Source organism: Argopecten irradians, chromosome 3, assembly GCF_041381155.1.
Source record: "Argopecten irradians isolate NY chromosome 3, Ai_NY, whole genome shotgun sequence".
NCBI classification, from domain to species: domain Eukaryota; kingdom Metazoa; phylum Mollusca; class Bivalvia; order Pectinida; family Pectinidae; genus Argopecten; species Argopecten irradians.
Genome location: NC_091136.1, coordinates 16032746 through 16050567, shown reverse-complemented (window position 1 = coordinate 16050567; position 17822 = coordinate 16032746). Strand labels below are relative to the sequence as shown.

The following is a 17822-nucleotide window of genomic DNA, read 5'->3' as shown; positions in this document are numbered from 1 at the left end:
GTGTTGTTTGTCGTTAGGGGTACCAGGTACAGGCAGGTTGTAAAACGTTTGTTAAGGTGTTGATATAAAAAAAAATGTTTGAACATTAGGAAAGGTTTGGTTTAGATAATAAATCGTAAGAATTTACGTATAGAACAATTTTTCACAATAAAGTGCATTTGTATCACAGTCACAGAATATTATATTATTTTCCATTACATATTAGACCTGAAACGACCGTTTGATAAAATGGAATGGAGTACAGAAGAATTTGTTCATGGATCAAACCAGTCGTCCCACTTTTAAACTATTCCATTAGTTACTAAAAATTGTTCGATAGAATCCCGTGATTTTTGGAGATTAGGCTTTAATATTCTTTTCAAAACGAGTTTTCATTTAACGTTTTACACTGATTTGTTTTTTAATGTTGTAACCTTTATACAAGTATTTATAGATGTTGACCAGAAAAACTGATAGGCAGTTCGCTTTTTATTGTTTAGCTGTTAAAATAGATCACCTTTTAGTAACGACAGATAAGAAATTATTGTCTTTGCGATGTATTTGGATATTGTTATAGTGCATATGTTGTAATGTTGATTAATGTTATATTTTGATACGGATTTGGAAAACGGTCAGCTTGTATATATACGATATACGTATTCCATTATCATATTGCGTTTTCGTTAGCTAGAGATATACAATTACCAATATTACGAAGGATATGGATATCTTATATTCAGAGGACCGCGCAGTGATAGCAAAAATCAGATGACCTTTAAGAATGTTTGTTTGATAGTATACTTAGATATACGTTAACAGTATATTGGCTATTCTTTTGCTACGTTGAACATATTAAATATTCAATTTTTATAGTTAGATATTGTATATATATTTGTCAATGTGACAAAATATATTTCCTTAGTTATTTATTATAAGTAGATAATTGATGAATATATATATATATATAAAGCATATTAATTTGCCCTGTCAGGGCCTCCAACTCACGATCTACGGCAACCAATCGCCTAGCCAAACATACCTGCGCCTTCTACCACGGCTCCACATTCATATATATATGGCGCGATAAATTTTCAATAAATTGCCATCCTTTGTTAAATTGTGTTTATTTGATGTATATATGTATATTTATTATACTAATGCTGATTTATAAGACACTAAGTATGTTATTGATAATTTTATCTATTTTTAGAATACTCTGATGCTCATTTATAAAATACTATCAATGCTTATAAATTTTCATAATATTAATATCTTTTACTAACGTGTTTTAAGCAGTTTATTAATAACATGTTTTCATCGTCTCTTAATCGCCATTTATTGAATGGCTCATGTAATTGAAATTATAGGATACAACAGACATTGTTTCGGAAAGTCTGCTACTGTAGACGTCTATGGTAGAGCCAACAAACAAAATAATTCTATGTAAAAATAATTTCTGAATTTTTGATGGCATTTTCATTTTTTGGAAAGTATATTCACTTTTCAACTTGTCAAAATAAAACGGAAAGATAAATATATGTATATACCCTCCACAGAGTATCTGAAATGTAGTTCCTTACAATGAAGATGTAATTTTTCCAGTATTGTTAAAGCAATTATTAGCTATTAATTATTAATAATTAGTGTAAACAATATCAGTTACAGAGTTTTGAACAGTTCACATAAACAAATTCCTCACTGGATATATATATTAGATTGATGACATATATGATAACTGTTGTTCAATGTGTTCATAGAAGGTACATGTGTGTTAATATGTGAAAATAAGAAAATAAAGGTTTAATTCTTTGAAGTTTAAATTATGAATTTATGTGTGACTTGTGTAATATGTCTGATTTACATGATCCCCAACTCGTATTACAAAGAAACCACCCATCTTATTGGAATTTCTCGTTTTTTTTTGGTTTTTTTTTAGAACGACTTATTCACTTAATTTATTAATTTAAATTAATTTATTTTCGTGATTTTGATTTACGACGAAAACAGTTTAGAGTATTTGACATCAGTTAATTACCAATGTTTCACATGTTCAACAAAATGGACATCAAATGTCTTTTGAATTTTAACCTATTTTCTCAGCACCTTTTGGTTAATATTTCGAACTTGTACATTATGCTGTCACCTGGTATAATTATATCGTAATCACCTCTTGTCTAGGGTCAACGGTAATGTTTAGCCTAACTGGCCTGAATGACCAGTGTGATGTCACCACGTCAATGTTCGTGGTCCGTCATTGGTTATGTTGGCTGATTAAATCAACGTCATACTACGTAACAACAAGGGTCACGTAAGGACGGCCTCCTGTGTATGCGGGGTATTGCTTGTGGTGTTAAGGTGTGCATGTTTTGAGAGACTGTAGTTTGTTTGTGTTGTGACTTTTCATAAGTATAATCTCACTGAAGCATGTTGGGGGGGGGGGGGGTAAAAAAAACTGTTCACAGATGGATGATTACTATTAAATGACCAGACTTGAAAAACGGCATTTCACTATGGCTGGTTGGTTGGTTGATTGAATTATCGTCCTTAACAACCAGTGTCATTTAAGGTCGTGTATGCAGCGGTTGCGTGTGGAAGTGTGTGTCTTCTTTAATAGAGGAACGCTTTTTATAGTGCTATCTTACTGAAGCATGCAGTCGAAGGCATCAAACAAGTACACCCCACTACAAGTACGTGTTGCTTGGTGTCTTCGGCAGCATGCTTCAGTGATATAGCACTATAAAAAGGGCAATAGTTCCACTATACAAGAAGACACAACACGAATATACCGCAGTCCCCAAAACACGCACCTCGCACAACATACACGCAACACTAATACATGGGAGGCCGTCCTTACTGACCATAACTGTTAATAGGACGTTAATAAATCAAACAAACAAACACCCTACATCTCAGTAACATTATACTGAAAACGGATGAACCAGTCATCCGAGTCCCTTAATGCTAAGCGGGGGCATAAACTATCAGTTGTTGTATAAATTGTACCTATAAACTTAATACTGCAGTCTTGAAGAACATACAAACTCACCCAACAAAAGTCCTAGTGTATATCTACTTACTTGGAATACCACAAGGACCTACATTTAGGCCTAATTTATTTCTTAATAATAGAATTTAACAATCCTGTTCCGACTTCCTCAATTTAATCAACTGATAACAATCGATCTTTTGTTTTAATGCCTTGTATACATCAGTAAGGGATCATTATATACATTGTACATAGACTATTTATATGTCATTGCTGTTAGACTAACTTTAAATCACATAGACGTATCTTGTCTCCGACAACACGCGCGCTAACTTAGTGGATGTTGTTTGTGATCAGAAAAAAACTATCACATCAAACCAGTAACATTATGATTTCAGTTCACACATATTTTACTTTTTCATATACACGTTCGAACAAATATCATAATTTTGGTTCTGATATAGGCATTTATAATACAAGTTAGCAATTTCTGTTCACTTAAATCACAATTGGCCGATTAAGGGGGCATAAATCGTACAACACTAGAACATTTATTTTTATACACGGTGTGTATGTAAGCACTGGCGTGCTATGGTGTTTTAATTTATTAATTAGTTAACTTTGTATTGTGTATATAAAATACAAATAAAATTAATGTTCTGGTTTCATTATATGATAAAATATATATAAAATATGTGTAGAGTTTTTTTTTATATTCGATTGTTTGTAAGCTAACAATACTGCTTATAGAGGTGTACCCTGACTACTTCCTGGTTGCGGATATATAAATAAGGGATGTACCGGGAAATCCGGTGATACCAGAATCCTTGCGATCAGTTCCGGAGTAGTCTTGGTAATCTTCTGGCCACATACATTAAATCCCCAGTACAGGGAAACATTGATGGAGATCGAGCATTGAATGGTATGGGAAGGTACGTATCTTTATTATTATGTTTTTGTAAACGTGCTAAAAGGGTCACACATGTACACATATTATTGTTCGTATGTGTGTAACACTTGTTTACATAGCAATCACTACCATGTACAGCTATAGAATGTCATAGAGAGTATGTCATTGTGTTGAACAGTACCCGAGTTTCCGTTGATGTTACTACCAAACAAAGACATGTAACTTCAAACACCTTATACAATATACATATATCACAATTAATGTTATACAATATATCATACAGTTATCAACAGGTGATTTGACGGACCTCGGGCAACAGTTTGTGTGTGAGGGTCCAGAAAATTCGTCTGTTGCCCAAAAACCCAGTCGATAACTGTTGTATTATACCCATTGATTCAAAACAATGCATAGATGTCACGAATGGTCAGTGTGACGTCACTCCGGTCCAACAGCACATATTAACAGTCGATTTTAAGAGTTCTTTGGACCGCTCGACGGAACAGTTCATTTATTGGCATTTTCATCGATAGAGTTTAAATATAGAAACTAATTTATAGGGGTATAACAAAATACAATAAGCTAGGAACTACATACCATAAACAATAGCTTGTTTTCTTTATTTAAATGTTGAATTTATATGTGCTGTATTTGTCATGCTGACGAGTCGAAGAGAGCTTTTAATATGTTATACAACAGATTTAATTTTAATTTTAAGTACAAAATAAGAGTTGAAAATGATTTTCAGCAGTATTGCCTAAAATCATTATATTTACATCCTGCAATACAGTGAAATTAGTGCATACGGTCAGACCATACAGCTAATGGTCTACAATTTCATTTTGCGTTTTTTTTTATCTAACGGGTTTCATTTAAACATTTACTGCTATCAGAGTTGAAAATGATTTTCAGCAGTATTGCCTAAAATCATTATATTTACATCCTGCAATACAGTGAAATTAGTGCATACGGTCAGACCATACAGCTAATGGTCTACAATTTCATTTCGCGTTTTTTTTTTATCTAACGGGTTTCATTTAAACATACACAAGGCATAAAAAACAAGAATTTTACAGTGCATAAATTCTATGTTGTAACTAATGCTTATTAAACATCATACATGTCGGTCTGTCCATTTGAATGATTTTTACAGCTTAATTCATCAAATTAGATAGTTTTCAACAGATTACTGAAGAAAAAAATCATGTTAAAATGTTCGCCCAGTTATGACACACATATAACGTTAATGTCTAGATACATTAAAATGAAGTCCCTTCGATCTGAATTACAAACGCAAATTTCAATACTGGAAATCTGTTAAGTTTTTGCATCGTGAGTGTAAAACAACTGGATTATTAAATATATAATAAGTATTTTATTTTATATGAATGTGTAAAAATGCTTTTCAAAAACTCTGTAATAAAATATATCGGTTATCTCATGACATAATGACGTGTTAAATGTCTATACGCTATATACATGACTAATGCATATTACCTAGAACAGCGGCTGATGAACCAGCTTCCTTTTCCGTGCATTTCCGAAATTCGGAGTAACGTCAGTGTAATTCCCAGTTATAATCAGTGATGTGTGCTATAGAGCTAAACATGTTGCTATATATAGACTGACCTACAACTGCATGTAAGCTGGTATTTGACCTGACCTTACGTCATGACAAAAGATGACAAATTTTTAAACAAAAATGGTACGTTTAGGTTGATGGCCAGTGTGACGTTGGTCTATGAAGAAGAAACCAGACAAGATCTTCAATTAAGTCGCCCTTTACAATCATGCTATTTTAACTGGTTATATGTTTGTAGCTATAGTGATGTATGGGCGAAATGACTACGCTTACAAAAATATTATATCAGTTCTGCAAGCAATTTTGTCCACAGAAATTTATAGGCAGTAATCTGATTGGTCAGTTGGAAAGGTCAGCAGATCGTGACCTTTCTTTGGATAATCTCTATGCCTGCTGATCCCATTGGATGATCGTAAAAGGCGAGTATATTTGGATTGTTATATTTTTTCTTTATATTTTTGTTCTATAAGCGCTCAGCATACAGAGAATAGGACGACTGGTTCGCCCGTTGTCAGTATATATCACTGGGTGGGGTGTGTTGACAGCATCCGTGTTTTAGAAGAGTGTGGTTCGTTCGTGTTTTGTCTTCTTGCAAAGTGGAGCTCTTGGCTTTTTATAGTGCTATATCACCGAAGGATGCCGCCGAAAACACCAAGAAACACACCCCACCCGGTCACATTATACCAACAACGGGCGAACCAGTCATCCTATTCCCGGGGTGCTGAGCGTTAAGCAGGAACAGAAACTACCACTTTTTAGACTTTGGTGTGTCTCGGCCAAAGGTCAGCACTCAGAGCATACCTCATAGGGACGAGCGCTCAACAGAAGGCCAAATGTGAGGTGGTGTCAAGGGAAGAGGTTCGGAAGAATAAAGTCATTTAGGAAAAAAGAGAATAGATAAATTTAGTAGCCTTTTACGATCATACAATAGTGGTAGACAGCAGTATAAAAAGGCAAGAGTTCCACTATACAAGAAGACACAACATGAATATACCGCAATCTCCCAAAAAACGCTACACACCGCATACATGGGAGGCTGTCCTTACATGCTGTTAATAGGACGTTAATTAATCAAACAAACAAACAAAAATCTTTCCACAAATCTTTATCAGATAAAAGCGTTAGTTAGAGAAACATTTTGACTTTTCAGCAACAAAGTTCCTTAATCGTACCGGTTGCGTTATAAAGCCCAACCTACCAACGGTCATGTGATGAGGGCAGCAAGTATAAATGTAAGGCTCATCTTAAAGGTTTACCTTAGGGCAGCCATAAAAGTATATATGTGTATTATTTTGATATAAAGATTATGGATGCAAAGCCATATATATTGACTTTGTTTACTATGGGAATGACACCCATATATTGTAATAGTGCATGCGCCACAACTTACATAAAATTATGTTTCTTATTCCTAACTGTCTCCATGTCATACGCGATTCATTGTTGGCCACGATTATCTATTGCAGTAGTAAATAAGATATGAATTTCCGGGTGGGGAAATGAGTGTCATCATGACTCAATGGCAAAAAGTGGTCAACTCTCTTAAATTAAAGTTTAAATATCTAAACATCTAAAATATATGGGGTATTCTTGGTACATCAAATACATTATCATCGACAGTGAATCTTCCTTGTTAAAACAAATAGACAACACCAGTCAAGGCAGGCAGTACTGACGGCAGTAACACGAAGACACTATTGGCACGGCAGTAACACGAGACACTATTGGCACGGCAGTAACACGAGACACTATTGGCACGGCAGTAACCGAAGACACTATTGGCACGGCAGTAACACGAAGACACTATTGGCACGGCAGTAACACGAAGACACTATTGGCACGGCAGTAACACGAAGACACTATTGGCACGGCAGTAACGCGAAGACACTATTGGCACGGCAGTAACACGAAGACACTATTGGCACGGCAGGCACGGCAGTAACGCGAAGACACTATTGGCACGGCAGTAACACGAAGACACTATTGGCACGGCAGTAAGACGAAGACACTATTGGCACGGCAGTAACACGGAGACACTATTGGCACGGCAGTAACGCGAAGACACTATTGGCACGGCAGTAACACGGAGACACAATTGGCACGGCAGTTACACGAAGACACTACTGTAATACCAGCCATTGTCGTCTTGTTTTCCTTTCTACATTCACCCTGGTTTCATGTTGCCCGTTAATGACACGTAATACTATATACGATATCACAATAACATTTAATTTCCCGTTGATAATAGTGAACTATTCAAGAGGCTTTGTTGAAGGTTGTATAACAAGCTAAGTGAGAATTTCAGTTTTATGTAACACACACTATCATTTAATAACTTCATATGTATTTTACTCGGAAAGCATTCTTAGACTACTATACATGTATAAGCTGTCCTCCCTGTAAAGTGAAAAATACTCCTTTAAAAAGCTAATGGGATTCTCGAAAACATAATAATTGTTAATATTTATCTTTTGATCATCTTTTATATTTGTATATATTAAAATGCTAATAAGATCAAACATGTACCATACCCAACTGTGACGCTGCAATACCCCCGTTAAGTGTAACCATACTATAGCACAAAACGGGACATTTATGTTTTTGTCAGACTGTATTCATATTGTTATTGAATCATTATTTACACAACCATCTATGAATGCACTCTATGTGGAAGCTAGAAAAGGCTATAATGTCGATTCAGTCTTTTGTTGATATACCGTTCTGTCGTTGATGTCATGGTCTAAAATCAGGAAGTATTGATGTATATATCTTCCTCGCGATAACCGTAGCCGCGTATAACCATTTGTATACCTATTCACATGTTTTGTCGACAAGCACAGGTGTTGATAGAACATATAAGTAGACGGCGTGTAATTATCTGAAAATAGACTAAGTATCTTTGTTGTATGCATCTCCGAATGTCGTCAGCGACTAAAACATTTTTGTCCTGCTAAAGATTAAAGTTATATACATGTTTACGTTCAAATCAGTAAGGCTTCTTGGTCTATACCTCGAGCTTTGTTTGCTCAAATTTTCATGAAATAAAGAATAAACAATGGGATGGTTCTTAAATCTTGGCATACCCCTGATAAAGAGGGGAAGCCGTTTATTTTAATAGATTTTTTATAAGGAAATATGATTTTAAATTTCTTGAAAAAAGTTAGCAATGGTGAGCGAAGATAACGCAACAAACATATAACCTAAACGACAACAAAGGATGATGATTACAATATGCGTGATACAAAGATATGTTAATAAAAAAACAACCATAAATTTACACATAAAGGTTGGAAGGACGGGGTTGGTTGGAGGGATGTTTTAAATTTCTTCTACCTTCTAAAACAGTATGTAAATGCTGACATTTTTTAGAATTATTCCCAATTTTCAAAGATGGCGTCTGATGCTGTATGGATGGGGCTCTATAGTGGGGACTCCCTTTGTCTTACAAGGGCTAAATCAGGGGCTTGACCAATCAGAAGACGTATAAATCTACTATGGGGCTTACAGCGGTCAGTGACCTATGGCCGATCAAACTAGGCCTAATTAACATATTTATTAATGGGAATCATATTATGTGTGAATCTTTATGGTACACAAATATGTCTATGAATAGACATTTGTTGTTTATTTTCCTATTTGATAGTAGTACTTTCATAAAACATCGTAAAACAACTTGCATATGAAAATAATTCTTGAGCAACATTTAAGCAGACCGTAAGTGGCCATAGGTAAAGTGTAATCACAGTATATTTAAATGGAATATTTAATTAACCGAAACTAATTTTATTTATAATTATCGAAGCAGTGTGTGTGATTTAAGTCTTTCAAAAACTGGGCTTTCCTTCCCAGTGTTATGATGCCTTTTAATGTAATGAATATTCCATCGGTCATTTTTTCCACCAGGTGTTGAGGTGGGAATCTTTACAAAAGTTCATAATTCAATACTTGTATACTTCGACTTACATGCTACACGTACACCACATACATGAGAGGCCGTCCTTACACGACCCTGGTTGTTAATAGGACGTTAATTAACCAAACAAACAAACCAAGCCCGTTGTCAGTATATTATGACCATATGTGGTGTGTTTATTTTGAGCCCTGCAGGTAGGGCGTTAGAATTGTACCTGCTGCCCATATTGCATGATCGTACAAGGCGACTAAATTTAGGATCTTATCTTTCCTTTTCTTTCTAACTGACTTTATCTTTCCTAATGCCTTCCTTGGCACCGCCTCACTTTTGGCCTTGCGTTGAGCGTTCGCCCCTGTGAGGAAGGCTCTGGGTTCTGTCCCCTGGCCGAGACACACCAAAGTCTATAAAAGTGGCAGTTTCTGCTCCTGCTTAGCGCTCAGCAAACAGGGAGCGGGACGACTGGTTCGCCCGTTGTCAGTATAATGTGACCGGGTGGGGTGTGTTGCTTGGCGTCTTCGGCGGCATGCTTCAGTGATATAGCACTATAAAAAGGGCAATAGTTCCACTATACAAGAAGACATAACATGAATTTACCGCAGTCTCCCAAAACACGCACCTCGCACAACATACACGCAACACATCGCATACATGGGAGGCCGTCCTTACATGACCATAGCTGTTAATAGGACGTTAATTAATCAAACAAACAAACAAACAAAAGTGTTCCTGTCGGTATGCTTCGGTAGGATAGCACTACCAGAAGGGCAAGAGTTACACTATTACACAGAGGCACAAATAAACTACAATCTCCCAATACAAGCAGACAGTTCATACACGCAAAGCATCGTTTACACGGAATGTTGTCCTCAAATGACATTATAGTGACGTCAATCTAATCAACCAACTATAGGATAATGTATACTTCGGCTAGCTTTTTTACCTAGGTCGCCTATTAGTACTAATACAGATATGTAATTTGAGATACGGGAGTCCATCAGTTACTCAAATAAAATGATTTTTTGATATGGTATCGATACATATCTGACCTGTATGTATGTATTTTTACTGGCGTATACGTATTTATGGATATTTATAACCGAACCGAAGGTAATGTAGCCTATGATATATATTCAGAGGTAACTTACCAACAGTACGATTCCACCGGGTTTGTGAGTTTTCTCTAAGTCAGTAATCCGTGTATATTGCTGGTGTCAGCTACACAAACATGCGTTTCCTCTTTTTCTCTATAACCTACTTGGCCGTTTTGATTTTTTGTTGATCAACTGTTCGAATTTTAGGGTTTCCGTAATTTCTCATCTATTTTAATTTTTTTCCAGTAAAAATATTTTATTTCCCAAGTTGTAGAGTGATGTGTATATATATTTGTGGCATTGCAACAAATATATATACACATTTTTATTTTGATAGGAGCTCCCAGGGTTTTGGCGCCCTGGGGTCAACTCCCCGAATAACATTGTTCCCACACAGGAGGACTATCATACAGCTTACATAAATATAATTTGAACTAATACATTTCTAGTAATTCTAATTAGACTTGACCAAAGGTATGTCTTTTGATGATCATTTCAATTATAAGGTTATTCTGAAGGTATCAGAATATCTTTTGTTTACGTTACCTGTTATCATTCAATATTGTGTTTTATCCTACACAAATATTCATGTACGTTTGAAAATAGCATTCTCCAACTGTTACAGATCCGTAAGGGTAAGTTTGACAAGTGTTTAAATGGTAAACATATATCTATTAAAACATTTTACCGTGCGATTACATTTCTATATAAAGATCATATTAACGTTTTTATTTTTCTTTATCTGCAGATAGAGCTTCCATCACTATGGATAGTAAGTATAATTACTTTTCAATCATTTTCTGTTTATTTGTTTGTACGATAATTTGAACTTAGATAAACAGCATACGTTTTATAGCGTTATACGTTTACAATAAGGTTTCTTAATCACCGTACCATTATTGTTATCCAAGCAGGATATGATGTTACAAAGACAACTACTCAGCTCGCTCTAAGTTTCTAAGCGTCTTTTGTTTTTGCATTTACAAAATGGCGATGTGAAATAGTAACTATAAAATGAGTTAGAGTTTCCACTAACACAAAGGAAGACGCCAAGAACATACCACAGCCTCCCAAAAAAAAACTTTCACAAAAACACATTGCATACAGGGAATGCTGTACCAGCTAATCCCAACTGTTCATAAGACTGATAGGATAAAAATAGAACCAAATACAGGTCGCGAATACACTCAGGAATTTTACTTAAACAGGATAATTTACTTTGAAAAAAATAATTGTACATATACCAACCGACCAAAACATTATATAATATTGACATTGCCCGTGATAACAGTTAACCCTGGTAACAACACTCTGTATTTTGCACCATCATCCGGGTTGATAAGTCGATCATTGCCGATATCAGCTTCCTTGTGTTAAAATTTGTATAATGAAATTTATCTATAAACAATGTGTTTTATCACACATACAACCACTGAGTATACACCTCCATACGTTAACATCATATAGACAGGTTCATGTATCATTTCTACGTTTATAAAACACCTAGAAGATATTTACCGTTGCTAATATCTTTTAGATTTCAGATACATGTAGTTAGCCTTGAATATGATCTTCATAGCTCGAAACCGATGTATATTTAAAGTTTGTTTTCCATCTGATAAATAATATGGACTTACTGTTATAGTCAATTGCTGATATAACATATATATAAATTATCACAAATCCTACCAACTATGTTCAGTTTATAACCATTGTAACGTTTTTGTCTGCATTTGGTATCCATTCGTTCATTATTATTTTTATTTTTTAGCATTCATGAGAATTTAACAGATTTTGTAAACTGAAAATATGTTTTTATATTTGGCAGCATACTTCAGTGAGAGCACACTATAGAGAGTTTGTTTTATCAGGTTTAATGACCTATTTACCGCCAAGTTCATTTAAAATCCTAAGAGAAAAATCAGGAATATACCACAGCCTCCCAAGAGATTCATACATTCACACACACAAAACATTGCATATATTAGAGGTCGTCCATAAATGACCCTAGCTGCTAAAAGGATGTTAAAGGTCCACTACCTTTCCGAAAAAAAAACCCCACAATTTTCTTAAAAACAACAATTACAACATGAAATATATATTGATGGCCTTAGATGAGGTTACAACACCAAATAAGTGCAAGATTCCCTTCGTTATCTAATCTAACCGTGAAGCTTCATTTCGATGTTTTGCCGTCTGTGCAGTAATAATCAACTAACGCGTGGTGATTAGAACGACGGCGGGAAACAAAAGACGATCCGCGTTATGAAAATAAACATTAAATCTGTTTTAATTTAATTGTTCAGAAAGTGATTTTTAGTGTATTATTTACGGTAAGTTCATAACTTTTGCAAATCTACAAAATTATTACTTTCGTTTTACATTTCTTTAAAAAAAATAAAAGTCGTTTCGGAATGGTAGTGGGCCTTTAAGCCAAATAATCTCGCTTTTATTTCGGTAACAGCAAGTGGGGATTTTGCGCAATATCTGGAAAACGAAGGGGTCAACAAGTCGACTCTAGAAAGGTTAAAGAAAGAAGCGATTACCGATTGGGAGACACTATCCATTTTGACCTCTGATGACCTCTCCGAATTAGGGCTACCTATAGGCCAGAAAGCTATTATAAGGAAATTGACCCAACGACAAAAGTCCAGTAATGAAACAGAACCAAGGGATCTCCGAGTCATGTCAACAGTGCAGGACAAAGGTAAATCTGACGATATTATTGGCTAAAAACTTGTAAGATATTCCTGTGATGTCGTGTGCAATGTATTTACAAACAGTACCGTTATTCATACCCAACATTGTATGCGGTGTATAGCAAGGGCGATTAGTCGTGCTGTCTTGAATCTGTGTAAATGTAAAAACGTTTTGTCTGGCACAGCTATAGTGAAACCTAAGTAACATCAATAAAAATATAATGATTATGAATACTGTTTTTAAAAGTAATTTATTATCTTTCTGAATTATAAATCTGTCCGTTGAATCACCAGGTTCTATTTCGGGTCTTCCAGGTCTCGAAATTCACACTTCTTCATTTTAAGAATGAAATTATTTGTAATTGGTATTACGTAGTTTGGAATTCAGTTCAAAGTTCTGAAAAATAAACTACATATTGGAAAGTTGAAAAAAAACTTGAAAATCTTGGTTAACTAGTAATTTAGTATTTATATATTATCATATACTTTTCAAGGCTCTGGAATATCCTTGCCTCCCATTAAGTCTTATTCGACACTCTAATGTCAGTTCAAACGAAGTGATGTCTCTTTATATCTAGTGTTTCATTTGGGAAATGTTCACAGCTTATCATTGTATACTGATTGTGTGTCCTTGCATTCCATTGGACGACCAACTTACCGCACTATATAGGTACAGTATGAGAGTCCCTAAAGTTATTAGTTTTACCTTATTTGTTGTTTACAGCAAGAGAAAGCAAACTATCCGAGACTGCCTCTGAATACGCAGTACATCGAGATCTGACTAGAGGTACGTTATAGTTTTATTTGTATTAATTTCCCGATCCCGAAATTATCCTTACGTAATAGACTTAGACTTGAAGGACAGGAATCGTATACATTGGAAGTTCGAATACGGATTAAATGCCTTATCGACTAAGCCAAAGAAGCTTGATCCGTCAAGCGTTATTCCCCGAGTTTGTTTTACTACTCAAAATACTAAAGGTCAATAAAATCTTGAAACGTTCCTTCAGACGTTGGTTCAAGGTTGATAATGCATCCAATACTGCATCCTTAGTCCACCAGATTAAGAGGAAATACATCATCATTGCAAGTAATGCCATGTATCCATGGTGCTTTTACAAACCATCGAAGACATGGTTGAAAGCAAATGGTTTTAATGTTCTACTTCCTTATCTTTATGGTTTCTGCGTTTATTTGACACGGCAAGAACATTTAATTTCAAAATATATGTTTTATGATCTAATTTGAAAAACAAAAAATATTTTCACCAAAAAAGGTAAACGATTCAATTTAATACTTACTGGTATCGGTTCTTTGACAATGAATGTTATTTGATCATTGGGAAGAGCTGCTACAGGTTTCTAAATAAGTTATTGTTTTAAATCTTTTATTTTTATATTTTGATTTATATGTTAATAGTTGCATCGTCGATGTAGAATTTTACATTAGATAGAAAACGACAAAATTTATCTTTAGAACATAAAAAGATATCTATTGTACAGCACATTTACTTGACGTTATAGTATCAATGAAGACTTTCATACTTCAATATTATAATCGTGCCATCTTGCATCGACAACAGTTTGAATAATTAACTTATTTATTTAGGAGGAAATTAACTATAGTTACATTTAAATACATAATACAAAAACCTCAAATATCTTGGTACTTGTATAGTATCAATACCAAAATTGTTCGCCAGATAGATAAAACATAAACCACGCACGTTGTGGTAAAATGTTTCGTTTCACTTTAGCATGCGATATATCATTTTCTTAATATGTGCAACGTAATATCTGTAACATTGTATATCCGGGTTGACATAGCTGTTAATAGGACGTTAATAAATCAATCAAACAAACAAAAAGTATATCCGGGTAGTGTTAAGAATATGTCAATTGCTTAATGTTGTGTAAAGCACAGACAATTTGCAAGCCACGAAGAGAGAACACGTGATTGTGGCGATATTTAAAGGACAAAACTTCTAAAAATATATTTACTATGGATTTCTAGAGATACACTCGAAATACATCACGTGATTCGGCGTATGGGCGATACGTGGGATACTGGTACTGTGCGTTACTGATCAGATCACCGCTTACATTCGTCATACTTATCAAACTCAATTTCAAGTGGGATTTCCTAATATGCGTCGCATCCTCGTTCTTAAAGGCAACATGTTCTTTGCTGTTGCCTTATCTGTATACAGTCTGATTAGCAGCTAACATATAGCTAGTAGATTTATTTATGTGTTTGTTTGATTTAATTAACGCCCTATTAACTGCCAAGGTCATGTAAGAACGATCTTCCTTGTATGCGATGTGTTATGTGTAATCAGTGCAGGTGTGTGCTTTGGGAGACCGCGGTATATTCTTGTTGTGTCTTCTTGTATAGTGAAACGCTTGCCCTTTTAGGTAGCTTTATACAACTGTGGGAAAAACACAACACGAACATACCGCATTCTCCCAAAACACGCACCTCGCACTTCACAAACGCTACACACTGCATACATGGGAGGCCATCCTTACATGACTATGGCTGTTAATAGGACGTTAAAATAATCAAACAAACAAACAAGTTATACAATTGTGATACAAAACTCCTTTTCCCTTTTCCGTTCATTTCCTTTATGGTTTCTTCTTCACTATTTCCTTATTTTATTGTAATAAAGTGTACATATATAAAGTATAATTACCTCCTGTGTGGCTCAGTAAAGGTCGGGGAAAGGTAAACGTATTGTTCTTGTCGCTTAATCATCTCCTATCAAATAACCGTTTCAGGTTTTATGTATTAATTAGGATGTTTGCTCGTATAGTTAATAACTATAGTCATAAATTATTATCGCAGTGTACGGATGTATATTCGTTAGAAGATCGGCATTTTTCGAGAATAATGACTACCCCTCTGTTATTAATATCATTTAATACGAGAACTGAACCATGAAAAACTACACTAAAACCACTGTTTATTGATATATGTGACTTAGTGGAGTCATGTAGAATTATTATTGCTATGGGAAATAGCGTCGAAGGAATGCCTTGTGTTCTTGAACTTTGAAAGGTACATACATTTGTGGATGCATTTATGCAGTTTTCATTAGGGATTTTCGACATTGTTGGATATTCATGGTTGAATGCACATTGGTAACGGAACATCATACAGCCAATTGATATACAATATATATATATATACAATTTATATCTTGGCTTATTTTCAAAATCGTTAAGATATTACAACGATGGTAATTAATTATTGCTAACACTGTACAGACGATGACGATGATGGAGATGATTATGACGATGCCTTTACGGTGACAAGGCGTAAGTGTATACACGTATGCAATGTAAACACTACTGCACGTGATAAAGTATTTTGTCTATATATAATTGTCATTTCCTTCATGTGTAGAGTTTGATGTAAATAATTGTCGTTTCCTTCATGAGTAATGTATGTACTATACAATACATTCGAAACTTCATTGTATTGACACACGCTAGTTTATGATTAACGCATATCACTTACTATAATAAAACCTGTCTTATAGACCACCTCTTTATAACGACCACTAACTTAATAAGACCACAATTAACTTTTGTTAAAAGACTACTTTATTAGTTATGATAACAATTTTCTTCTGTCCCTTGGGTGGTAGTTATAAATAGAGTTGACTATATATGTTAATAATTTTATGACAATGTTCACTCATTTCTATACTTTCATGTAACTGTATTATTCTAAATCAAAAATATACCAAACAAAAATGTTTTACTTTTCTTCACACGTCAGTTCAATATATATATATATATATATAAACATCTTTTGATTGAAAATAAATTAAGAATGTTTTTTAAACTCACCTGTATGATATACTGTATACCTGTATACATTTCGTTATATAATACGAAGTTCTATAGTTTACACAATATTGTTTATATGTATTACAACTAACGACGCAATATATATACTTTATCGTTGTATGATTAACACCGGGTACTGTATACAATTATATGAGTCATGTATATTATGCTTTGAATCTTCTCAAGCGTTTACTTCGCAGATGCACAATTCTGTGCATTATAACAATGAATCATAAAACATCATTCCCTTTGCAGTAGGAATATATGATCGTGTAATAAAAGCCAAACTATGGAGCGTTACTACTGTTTTTAAGATACTAACATGTACATTTACAGTAAAAATTCTATGTGTAAACAATACTTAAGTGAGAGTTGTACATTCGTATCTGATAATATATAAATCGCTCTCTCAAGAACCACTTAAGTAAAAATAGTCGAAGTTGCACTTAAGTGGAACTAAACAACACTTAATACAACTCATAATGACCTAAAAGTCAATAAGCACTTAAGTGGTGAAAATAGACAGTTAAGTAGTTTTGACATTTTATCCTGAAACTGTCGCCCGTACGCATCAAGTTAATAACACGATAAATAAGTTGATATAATAACTTGTTGATTCTTGACAGAGGACGATATTTACGACGACGCGATAAGTCTTGATCAGCGTAAGTTTTGACGTCCGCATGGCATCAAAGCGTATACAGAATTACACATACCATAATATGTTATGTTATTCTATAACAATATTGTTATGAATATATTTTATATATGCTTAGCATTTTTCTACATACTGATGAGCTCAAACCAT

General features: G+C 34.5%; 1 protein-coding gene across 10 annotated transcripts in view; it reads left to right on the top strand.

Moving 5' to 3' along the window:
- The first annotated feature begins 3738 nt into the window (after window positions 1-3738).
- Window positions 3739-17822, top strand: part of LOC138317668 (uncharacterized) — a 30415-nt gene continuing 16331 nt past the window's right edge. For 2 of the 10 annotated variants that reach the window (XM_069259485.1, XM_069259481.1), the window contains exons 1-6: window positions 3739-3897; window positions 11207-11230; window positions 12923-13165; window positions 13882-13944; window positions 16427-16477; window positions 17641-17679. In XM_069259485.1, coding sequence (XP_069115586.1) covers window positions 3885-3897; window positions 11207-11230; window positions 12923-13165; window positions 13882-13944; window positions 16427-16477; window positions 17641-17679 — 433 coding nt within the window. In that variant the 5' untranslated portion in view covers window positions 3739-3884. Of the gene's footprint in view, window positions 3898-10909; window positions 10933-11206; window positions 11231-12922; window positions 13166-13881; window positions 13945-16426; window positions 16478-17640; window positions 17680-17822 lie in introns of those variants that run through there. The other 8 variants (XM_069259491.1, XM_069259483.1, XM_069259486.1 and 5 more) reach the window with 5 other exon arrangements.